At 45.3% G+C, this 12213-nt stretch overlaps 1 protein-coding gene and 1 long non-coding RNA gene across 2 annotated transcripts; both read right to left on the bottom strand.

Moving 5' to 3' along the window:
• Nucleotides 1-125: 125 nt before the first annotated feature.
• On the bottom strand, nucleotides 126-5958 carry LOC111255099 (uncharacterized). Its single transcript, XM_022816754.2, has one exon. It carries the CDS (start codon nucleotides 3142-3144, stop codon nucleotides 1558-1560), a length of 1587 nt encoding a protein of 528 aa, XP_022672489.1. The 5' UTR covers nucleotides 3145-5958; the 3' UTR covers nucleotides 126-1557.
• Nucleotides 5959-8112: 2154 nt separating this feature from the next.
• Nucleotides 8113-11934, bottom strand: LOC147754132 (uncharacterized). Its single transcript, XR_015318164.1, has 2 exons — nucleotides 11660-11934; nucleotides 8113-11106 (listed from the first exon to the last, which is right to left on the bottom strand). It is a non-coding gene; the product is annotated as an uncharacterized LOC147754132 (long non-coding RNA).
• Between the last annotated feature and the right edge of the window lie 279 nt (nucleotides 11935-12213).

Below are 12213 nucleotides of genomic sequence, written 5' to 3'. Positions count from 1 at the left end.
TATATATATACACATATACATATACATACATACACATATATATATTTATATATATATATATATATATATATATATATATATATATACATATACATACATATATATATATAACGCATTATAGAACGTTTTCAGTTTATAATAGAAGGCCGTGCGCCCAGATGTCTTTGTCTATTTAGGTTTGTCTCTGTGTGTTTGCGTGTATGTATGTGCGTATATGATTCAGCAGAAATATGACGTGATGAAACATGACTTATGTTCCGTTCCTTGCGTTTGTTTATAACAAATGATATCTATATATGCTCTATATAGATGAATATGTATATAATATATGACGAACAGCGATAAGGGCGCAATGCGCATCTATTTATATTTTGCCGATCTTTTAAAGAAACGAGCGCTATCGAGCCTGAAGTAGGTTTTTCCCTTCTGTACGTTCAGTTTCATTCAAGAGAGCTGATATTTGGGCTCCGTTCGTTTCTAAGCGCTTCTGACGAGGAACAAGGAAGACCGTGGTGAGGACATGGCCATAGTCTATTTAATCTCCCTAATGTTAATCTCTTTTTCTCTTTTCAGGTTTGGGTCCGAATTTTGCGATGATGATGACGATGATGAATATTATTACTACTATTAGCTATACCATTATTGTTATATAATTTCTCTCGATTCGAAGTGTGTGTCCTTCAGCTGCTTCATGAAGTGTTGCGTGTGAAGAGGTACGGATGAGTTGTGCCCCTAACGAACAAGTCGGGGCCGAACACAGCTTTCCGGCTGGAACTAGAGGGAAACGTCCCCTCCTTAGAGGGCGCCCCTGTTGCCGGGCGGCAATGACTAGAATTATGTACATGTTATTACTACGTGGCCGGAGAGTCGTGAAGGGAAGGAGCGGCAGCGAGGCTATATAGCCACCGTCCAAACTACGGGCGGCTGCAGCAGAGCTGTACGTACCTCTGCATTGGGAAGGAGGTAGGTCATGACGGTCGTGGCCCGTTACACGCAGACTATAACCCCATGCTTAACGCCTGGTACCGTAACTGAGTTGGATGGATAAAATGCAGATTAACGAAAAACCAGGAGACGCCACACCGCGTCCTTTCCATTCTCGTTTTTCGTTTACCACTGCAAATGTTTTTTCGTTAACCTTAATCCGGCACATTCCACCTCCTCGTCTGCCGACCTGCCTGCGCAGTCACTCGCGCTTTAGCAAAACCACTGTTCTGCTTATACTGAAATTTCGCGCCAATACCAACGCTCCATTAGACTCTGTCGACTTTCGCGACAAATCAAGAAGTTCCCTTTCTTTCTCTGCTCCCACCTCAAACCACCATTTTATTTTCTTCGAACTCCATTCCAGTGGTGGTGGTCGCATTCGACAACTACCAGACACAGAACTGTCCTAGTCGATTGGTCGAACGCTTCTAACCCTACCACCTACTAATGGAGATGTCTAGTGTTTTTTAACAAGGAGAGAGAGAGAGAGAGAGAGAGAGAGAAGGGGCATAAGAGTTTGGTAGTAATTTGTAGTAGATAGGTTTTTGTAGGTAGTACTGTAGTAGCTCTCTAACCCATCGCTTCAATCTCACCGTAAGGTGGAGACGAGTCCGAAACAGGCGTCTTGCATGACGATGTCACCTGAACCTCCTGTTCGTGCTGCTGTTGTCTCCGGTCCTGTAGCAGTTGCCCGGCTTTAAATACTCGCATAGGGGCTTCGTCACCATCATCATCGTCATCACGCTTGTCGTCGACGTCCGCATTGACGTCCACATCGTTGGAGAAGTAACGCCGACCTTGCGGCGCAACCCGCGACGCTGCCAATCCCGCTGGTGTTCGCCTATTCTGATCCTCGCCAAAAAAGTCAATTTGACTTCTTGATGATGTTGCTGCAGCTGTTGTTGCCATGCTTCCTGATGGTGACGTCGTCCTCCTGGTCGTTGGTGAATGCGATTGACTAAACAATGCATCCTGGAAGCTCCGAAAATCGAGGGTGGACGAGGAGCCGTCGTTGTTGAAGCTACAATGCAGCCCACGCCTTTGACAATAACTACTTCTGGCGCTGCTGCCGCCTTCCTCACGCTCGTCGTGCACTGAGTTATTATCATCATTACCGTCATCGCCGCCGCTGAAACGACTGGACGAATCCAGCTGGAACATGGCGTTATCGTTGACGTCATCGACGCAGTCCGGAGCCACTTGGCCATGTCGCAGCTGTTCCACAACGGCATGGACACCCTCTCCGATCTCAGGCCCGCTGCGCCTACCTCTACTGCAGGCTACTGCTGCACCATTGTCGTTCTGAACGCCTCCGCTGGCGTCCTCATCTGAAGAATCTGATGACTCCGAAGAGTCGGATGACGTCGAGGACGAGTCTGTTTCTGAATCAACCGAGCCCTGACTATCATCACTATGCTCACTATGGGCGTAGCGAAGTGCACGATTTTTCGCACGCAACTGTCGATTCTCTTCTTGCAATTGAAGTAATCTCTGCTGCAGTAGATCGAGTAGATGCTGTGGCGAGTATACGCTCAGTTCACTGCTTAACTCGGCAGCCCGCTTCTCCAGATCACCGTACATTGCCACTAGCTGCTCACGGGGCAACTCGATCACCTCGGCGGCGCGCGCGTCCGAGTAGACCTCCTCGAAGTCCTTTTCATAGAAGGCCACCATATCTGAGTAGTCAAGTGGCGCATCGACACTCGATTCACTATCGTAGTTGACACTCGAGTGAGGCGCCTCTGAGTCAGAGGACGAATCGGGCCCACCCACTGGCGGTGTCTCAAAGCTCTTGTACAAACCAGGACACGAACCGAAGTGGTCGTCGATAATGAATTGGGTGAAGTTGGCTGGTGCTTGGGGCACGTCAGCTGGACGAATTTGTATGCATCGTTTCTTCAATGGATGATTACCATTCCTAGTGCCGCCACCGCCCCGATGATGCGCAGTCGTCGTTTGAGGTAGCGACTGGGATTGGGTGGACATCATGGGTTCGTGGCACCTTCGCTTTTTGCCCCGGCGGGCACGACGCCGAAAGTGTACGGAAGACGGTGGTAGGAATTGTGCTGAATGTTGTTGAGAGGTGGGCATATTATCGTTATTATTATGGTTACTTTTATAATTATTACTACACGGTACCGAAACAGGCACAGGCATGGTTACACTTGCTGGGCTGACTGTAGTCGCCGTCTTTTGCAGGAATCGTTGATGAGATTCTGATTGTTGTTGTTTAATCCGTTCGTGTCGCTGCTGCTGTTAATGTGGCTGATATTATTGTAGATTTTGGTGCCTTTGTTGATTGAATAAATGTTGCCGTCGTTGTTCTTGTTGCTGCTGAAGATGTCGAGCTTCATGTATGGCTGACTAATTCAGCCTTAGATGATATAGAGATTGATATCTACAGATATACAAAGGTACGACGAGCCTACGTATTATGGTATAATTCACGCGTTCCCATTTTATGTTGACTCGCTCGTTTTTTTTTATTATCTTTCAGCCAGTCAATCAATCAGTCAATCAATCAATCGTGTTCGTGTCTGTTCTTCACCGATAAACGGGGGAATTAATGAGTGACAATGTTCAAAGAACGTCGTAGTAGTAGTAGTACGGGGGAAATGGGGTACCTACAACAAATCACCTGACCAATGTCGAACAGCTGTCGTGCATTAGAGCGTCGGCAAGGCGCGAAGTCCGCACAGCTTTTGACTGACGCTTTTCACTAGGCACCACTACCACTGCTGCCGTCGTTGATGTCACTAGATTGAAAACGACTGTCCGTGATTCTACCGTTGCTGGGGCAGTCAATTTTACGTTGGTCGGCGTTTTTCTTCGCGGTCGTGTTGACGCGTCTCCCGGTGTTGATGTTGTTGTGGTCGAAGTTTCCAAAATGTTTGTGACGAAATGCCCTACAACAGCGCACGATGTAGCAGCAGTCGACATGTGTGTCGCTGAACAAGCAACAAATTCGAGACGGGGTCCCTGCCTTTTATCCAATTCGTCTATGAAAGTTTCACGGAGAGTCTCTCGATCTGACGTTCTTCACTGCCGTTTGCACGAACCCCAATAGTAATCAATTCACCGATTACGGTATAAGCAAAACAAACTCTTTCTGAAAGCAATAGCACTATTAACCGTTGTTTCGATTTCGTTCTGCCGCAACAAACGCAAAACAATTGACATACAAGTTTCGCTTTGGTCAACTGTTCACTGTCAAGTTGTCCTAGTATCTGCAGTACTTGTTTCTCTCTCAGCCAGTTACCACCAGCCACAGCACCATCACCACCACCACGACGATGCTGTTGTTTATGACGAGGTTAGATGTAGCCCTGAACGTGGTGACACAATTGACTCAGGCCGTCTTGGCCGTACGTTCGTCGACGAGGTTTCACACCACACACTCGCACGCTACAAAACGTTCTCTGTTTGCCGCCGCAGTTGAGATGAGTGCTTAGTAACTGTTCTTGTTGCGCTTGCCAATAGCCGAGGCGCTTCACCCTAGCCGGGATCAAACCGTTCGTTAAACGATACTCAGATTCTGATCCACTCTGGCTATAGCTGCTCAACATGACCTGCCTCAGCTAACACACAAAGTGCGTGCTCGCCCTTTCGGATCGCCCTTATATGGCCATTGTGACGTCACACCATTCCAGCCAATCGGCAACGAGCTCATATTGGAAAGGGGAACATTGGCGAGGGTGGCGACCTCATCCACCCTTCAACTATTGAGTTTCCGCAGCAGCAATTGCTAAGTATCCGCCACAGCATCACCAGCAGCAACTTTATAACAGAAGCAGCATCAATAATAGCGGCGGTTACCGAAAGCAGACGACAGCTTTTGCTAATAACATCACAGCACTCCGCTCTGGAAGCCATCTTTATTCTAGAAGGTGCAGCAGGGACAGCGAACCACCACTAGGCCACTATCTAGTTAGGGCTAGTCGTCCTCGCTGGCGCCGTTGAGCCAAGTGAGCGGAGCATGCAGTCAACCATTTTCTCACAGTCGCTTCTTTTCCGCAATTTAAGGCCCACGCATTCAAGATTCAAGTGCTGTGTAAATGTCGTTATTGCATGCATATATACATACCATGAAATTAACGTTATTGCAGCGAAGAACACCTAGGTGTTTGATAAAATAGGAAATTTACAATCAAAATAAGTAAGATAACACGAGCGACGTTGCACGTGTACACGCACGCACATGTATGTATATATATATATATATATATATGTATATATTCAGTATGAACGTCCTGTTTATGTAGCTACTTGTAATTTTTTGTTATCCTTATCAAGTTGCATAATACCGCCTAACATTGATATATTTTTGGCCGTTCCAAAATTGATATGGACTAGGAAAGCCTCTCCTTGATTTCCGTCCCCACCATCGGTAAAATGATGCCAACCAACAAGGAAAACGTTATTGACATGTTGTGTCAGCCATATGTATAAGGCTTACTCATTTAGCTTTTAAGGTTGTAACTACAGCTGGCGTAGTTGCTTATTATAGAAGCAACAGCGGCAGCTGAGGCTGGCGTTGATTAGCAGCATCGTCTCATCACCGTTTTCCTGGTTCTCATACTACTACTCGATAGCATGAACCGTAGTTGGTTTATTTGATCAGTACAATATGCCGATAACAGTAGTAGCAGTTTTGCTTGTTTTTCTCGTCGGTAGGTGTCGTACGTTCGAGAATCGCTCTCCCGCTCCCGAAGCTCTCTTTATGCTCCTTCCTTCTTTCCTTCATATGTCACAAAAGCAGTTAAGTCCCCATAGCAGCAGTATACAATTTTATGATACTCTTACGTTTAACTACATGCACACAGACACGCACACACAGCCGTGCACGGGGCTAAACGAGCACACGGTTTCATTTTCACAGGATTGCAACGGGCACTGACCTGCAGCGCAAATGTTCCGTCGACCGACAAATCAATCGACGGCCACAGCAGCAGCAGCAGCAGCAGCACCAGCCGCAGCATAATCATCACAGTTTTGACGGGCTTTCAATGCCTTCAGCCACAGCAGCAACCATAACGGATGGATGAATTAACGAATGGATGGATGAGCCGCTCCCGTTAAAGCCGCTACTGTTGCTGTGGGTATCGTTCCAGATGTGATGCCAGCAGACGGTGCAAGATGCAGCCGTTGGTGCTACCTCTTGTAGCCATCTTGTCTTGCAGCTGCTGGTGCTGCTGTCGCTGTAGCTGTCGTTGTAAACAGATTATTCCTTTTTATTCGATAGTGCTGCTTTTGGCGCTGTGCTGTGGTGTCTTGCCGCTGCTGCTGGAGCATGCGGCCTAATGATAGTGTAGTCCATGTGGTAGCACTGCTGCTGCCTTTGTTGTTGCTGATAATTCTGATAGTGACAATCAAATCTTATAATTACTACTGATACTAAATGAGAGTACAAATGCGGTTCCTACGATTTGAGCTACTGTCATTGTTTATCATTTGTTGTTGTTATTTGTAGTGGGCAAGCTTGTCCACCGAACTGGCCCAATGGCAAGCGTTCTATGGCGGGTTTGTATGTATTCAGGCACGCATTCCTTTGTTGCAGCGGCTGTATTGTGCATGCATCGTCATTATTAGCAGACCCCTAGACAACAAAAAATCTACTAGTGTAATTGTATCGCACCGGTGTCTTTATCATCATATGACCTGGACGTTTTGGCATTGTCGCGTCGAGCGGCTGGCCCCTCCTGAAAGGGTCAGGAAACTCTCCATCTGTGTTGTAGACAGCAGCACACAACCCAGCTAGGTGCTGCTCATATCGGTGTTATCACAGCACGCGTCCGGGTCAGCAAGTCAGGATGAATCTATCAACAACAGCGACAAAACGTATTGAATACCAACTGAACTTACTAGGCTGACTAGGCAGTTTTAGTCAGGTAAATTAAGGAACTGGGCGAAAATTGTTGAATACGCAGCTACATCTGTACTTTCAGTAGCTGCCATACGATCCTGTGTACCCTGTTTGATAGATGTTTGTAGTTAGTTGGATGTTGGTATTTGTCGATCAGCTACTGTAGCACGTGGTTGAAAGCTCATTCCATCTTTGGGGGTAAGTTAATAGTACCTTTTATCGGAAATAGTCATGTCGATGATTACATTTCTATTCAATATCTACTGGCCGAACCCCGAAAGCCTCCATTGTTCGAAATTCCAAACTACTTATTTATGTAAATTAAACCTACAACATTTGTAGAGCATCAGTTCGCACTGTTCTCTGAATAACGTCTCTGTTGAGAGAATGCTAACCAGTAATGCGCATGTATGGATACACATCACTGAAATATCTTGCTTATAAATAAAGAAAAAAAAGTATATCTGAGCTAAACTGAAATGCTGGCATTATTCTATCATAACTGTAACAAATCAGTAATGTTAGTAAACCACCTTTCTGATGTGCCTTTGGACACATACAGATCGAAACTTTAACCATATATTATATTCTCTAGGCTACTATATTGTTGTCGATGGAGCTGTCTATATATATATATATATATATATACATATATAGAGAACGAATAATATACTGTACTCGTGTGGTACGACAAAGAATGGAGTTCAATCAACGACTTGTATCGGCCCCGTTCGGCTCAGTCCAGCAGCTCCTGGAAGATCCTGGAGGCACAGACTGTTCCACCGATGCTTTGCCTGATGGGCGATGATGGTCGATGTTGCTGTTGCCCTTTACTAGCGAGCGGAGGCGTTGGATGACGTCACGATGGGTGAACGGTTCTGAGCACACCCGAATAACGAAGGGACAATGTGCACATGAGTCTTCCTCAGAGACCAAGAATTAAATTGCCCATGGCTCGTTTCAGCAACACATCGAATATTTAAGGGATAAAATGGAAAGCTTTATAAGAGTCATTTTTCCCCACGATTTTCATCGCCATTTTAATAGTAGGTCATTACCATAATTGGCGGTATCTAACCAGCGGGGTATATACGAGTACACACCAAAACAACAACGATGACGTCCGTGGCAGCAGCTTTAAGCTCTGATGCAGATAAATAACCAAGCATAGTATATATATATATATATATATATATATACTATATATATATATATATATATATATATATATTTTCACGTATAAGTACATTAATAAACGAACATTGTTAAACGTTGAGTAGACAAGGGTCTTCTTTTTACTTTTACATCGGTGTGTATAGTAAAAAAAGGTCAGTCAAACAAATATTGACTTGGACACAAAAACAGATGGCCATCTTACCGTGACCCAAGGCTTTGGTTGACCGATTTTTCTGTTTTTGTCTGTCGGTTGTAACAACTGATTACCGAATTCAATTTCTCGCCTTTTCAGATCAACCACAGATACCTACCGGCTGCCCAACCACAGTTCAGTATGCCTTTGTGGATGTTTTTACCCCTAATGCGTTTACTTATCAGCCACCTGTTTCTATTGAATAAACTACGATTCAGCAACGAATTTTTTACTTATGACATCTGGTTGTGTGTATGTATGCAAGAGGTTGGGGAATATGGGGTGGAAAAATAGATAAAGAAAAACTCAGACAGATTTACTCTAAAATGAATTGTCGAATGACAACATTGCTTGATTTTCTCTGCGACACTCTGTGTTTTGGTAGCTGTTCGTCGCCGCCATCGCTGTAACTGGTTGAGGTCTTAGCTGAAGAGAACTACATGGCCAACATATAAGACCGACTTTCTGGAAAATTAACAGGCCTAACAGCTAGTTATCATTAACCCATAAAGCAACACCAGAAGCAGTTGATCACGGCGACAGATGGGATGGGTGTCGCCTGCTACTGTTGTATCTTGATTCTGGTGCTTTTCAAGTTACCGTCAGCCACAATGACCCCTTGCGAGACTACGAGGTCGAGTGCGCGTACCTCGTAACTCCCATTCGGCAGCAGGAGTTGCATCATTGGCGTCCAAAAAGATTCGTATTCGAGGGCAGGCCAGGAAAAATGTATAACTGGTTGTTTATTTCGTTTCGTCGTTGTGGCTCCGTTGTCGATCTCACCATCGCGATAAACACGAATATCAGCAACAGCAGCTTTCGCATTATCCTTTCAACCTATGGGCCGCTGCTTACGAGTTATGCTCTATGGGCAATCATTATTTCGTGACGTTTCTGATGACCGTGGCCTGTTCCAGGACTAAGGTGAAGGCTGCATAGATTAGCAAGGTATAGATGAAGTCTCAAATGTGTAAATGCTCGTCTCGCTTTACCTGCCTCTTTTTTTTCGTTTCCCTACATGCGTGCATATACAAATACACACAGACATACATGATGTGTGCAAGGTCTTGTATTCGGACCGACTGTGAGTATGACCGAACTATAGTTGTCAGCGAGGTCCATGGGGCTCATGACGACTAGGGAAAGTGACAAATGAGAGCACGGACAGACGTCTGCCTACGTGCAATTCCTGCCGTCAGTGCTACAGTTACCGTCGATCGATGGAACCTTTAACCAACGAAACAGGCAGGGGGTCACTTGTTTGTTCGTTGTACCAGTTGTGAGCGTCTGGAGTATCAGCAGCAGCAGCAGTAGCGGCAGCAAAGCTCGCCGAGTTGAGCTGACGGGGCGTTCACTCGTCGGCACTAGCATAACTGACAGTATGGCGACTGTAGCGACCATAGCGGCAACGAGGACAACGACGACGGCAGCCAGCATCCACCGTTCTGTTGTTCTAGTCACGCTCATAGTGATGGCGGTGCTGCTACCGACGCTGTTGGGCCAAATGGGGACAAAAACGAAAACCGGGCGGCAGTAGCATCAACATAACGTTAAAAGGAAGGTAGTGTTGCGACCGACAAACGAACCAACCGACGTAGTCCAACAGGCTAGACGGCTAACGCGCGACGACCAATTCAATAAGTGCTACTGCCATTACTGCTGTTACGACAGCTACTGCTATTATAGACAGACGACGACCAGAACGATCTTGTAGCGGTCGCTCCAGCGGCCAAACGAAGCAGCACGGAGTGACGTACGAGTGAAGGAAAAGAAGGCAGGAGCAAGCGAACGACGGTGGCTTTGACTGCGGCGGCAGCAGCAGCAGCAGCCATCTTGGTTCGCCGCATTTGTCGGTTGTTGCTGATGCTGATGCTGATAGCTGATGGTTGGCGCGTAGGACTGGAAGCAGGACAGGCATCGATATCATAGTCATAGGGCCATAGTATTATGGTCGCTAGGAATAGGCAGTTCCTAGCGACTCGTTCCAGTAGCCACTGCTATTTGCTTACTGGGTCCGTCAATCAAATGTTTGAGGGAACGGCCTCGAGGGCAGTTTGTCTGTGTGTATGTATTTGTGTAAGCTGAGCTCAATAGCATTAGCCCGTAGCGAGCGTGGCCGAAAGTACATGGGGTAGGAGCTGCTGCTGCGGCGGCGGATTTGAGTCGACTGATGTGGAGTATAAATGTATGAAATGACACGAAAGCTATTCAGAAACCTACACAGACACTAGCATCCATAGAGCGTCTCTTGACAGGAGTCAGACCCGCGCAGCAACAACAGTCGCCAGCCACCATTGGGAGCGGAAGCGTGACTTTCAGTTCAGCTCCAACAGCTGAACGTGATCAAACAAAGCACGCGTACACACAAAAATCGAGAGGCTTACTTTCATATCTGTCGTTGTACCTGAGCGTATCGATATATTATGTGTGTACAAAAAGCAGAAGAAATGCGATGTTGACAGTAGTACATTGAACTAGAACGGGAAACGTATGAAAGATATTCGTGACATGAGTATCATTGGATACACCAAAAAACAATACAGGTATACAAGAACACGTAGTGCTCTCTCTCTCTATCTTGCCTGTATATAGATATACATATATATAAGAGATTGTAATGGTGATGACAAAACAGTTAATATCGAGTAGACGGGTCTGTCAATGAGTAAATATCTAATTTGTCGTTTCGTAATTAAGCATATTCATAACATGACCAGTGCGTAATCCATTCCGTATGTGCTTCGTGGATTACCTGCGTTTTATTCGCCAACTACAGACTAATCGTTAAACAAGACATGTCGGTTCAGGGCAGAAGCACCACCTTCTTGCTTTTTCGTGCTTTAAGCCAAATGATTATCTTTAGACTATTGTAACCAGTTGTCCGTCCCTACCAATATTAAAAGAAAAAAACATATATTAAAATAAAGCATATAATACACTTCGAATGTCCTAAACCAATGTTTTTAATCGTCTAGTGTTATATATATATATATATATGCACAGTCAAAGTGGGTGGAAGATCATTTATGATCTGTTTTGAAAAGGGCGCTCGGGATTCTACACAGGGTACACCTTATAGTCGGTGGCTTGTTATTCAAGGAGTTTTTACTTTCTATATCGAAAGCAAAGCCAGACCTTAGTCAACTAAAATAACGCAGTCATCTGTTATTTACTGCTTAGTTACGTTCCTGTGTGTCGATAGCTATGACGTTGTGTAACACGAACTCAGCCGACTAGCAAAGGAAGACGTGGTACAATTGTTACAAAAGTACATAGCTCAGACAGTTACGCAGGTTCTATCTTGATTTTCCAACAAATGTATTTAGTAAGTAGAAAACAGAAAACCAGTGGCTGACTTTGACAAGGTTAACAAAAAGGCTAACTTACATCTATGTCAAAAAAAACTAACGAATTAATACAGATGTGTCCTTAAAAATTACTTTTTGTTCATTCCTAATGTGAAGTGCCGAAACTCCAGATGTTGCCGTCACGATTTAATTGACTGCAGAAATTCAGGCACTCGCCTTAAATTCACCACTCGCTGGAATTCCTCCTTTTTCTTTTAAGAGCACTTGTTTATATATTGGTGTGTGCAGACTTTGCGAAGGTGCGTTAGTCTAAAAGTTGGTAAGTTTTGGACTCGACAAATATCTTTCTCAAGGAAGGGAGGGTATCTCAGTCCCCTCGAACAGACACAGTGCTGCCATTGCATCATTCGAATCGGGACGCGCTTGGCTCAAACTGCCCTAGCGCGGTTAAGTATAGGGCTGGTTTGTTTGAGTGAGAATAATTTCCCTCCTCTCTACATCCATCCATCCATCCATCCATGCAGCGGCCGACGACGACGACGAAGATGACGATAACTGTGGGACGGTGACTGGCTCGAACTTTAGTCTCATTATGTTCGTGGTAATGCTGCTTTTGTTAACCATATTCTTTTAAGCTGCTCAAACGCGACGCTTATCTACCGAGCATCGTTGCTAAGCGAGTGTCG

Source organism: Varroa destructor, unplaced genomic scaffold, assembly GCF_002443255.2.
Source record: "Varroa destructor unplaced genomic scaffold, Vdes_3.0 BEIS01000432.1, whole genome shotgun sequence".
In the NCBI taxonomy this organism is placed as follows: domain Eukaryota; kingdom Metazoa; phylum Arthropoda; class Arachnida; order Mesostigmata; family Varroidae; genus Varroa; species Varroa destructor.
This window is presented reverse-complemented; position numbering and strand designations above follow the sequence as displayed.

Bases quoted from the DNA above. Each gene is read 5' to 3' on its own strand.
- LOC111255099 (XM_022816754.2), bottom strand. From the start codon at position 3,144: ATGCCTGTGCCTGTTTCGGTACCGTGTAGTAATAATTATAAAAGTAAC.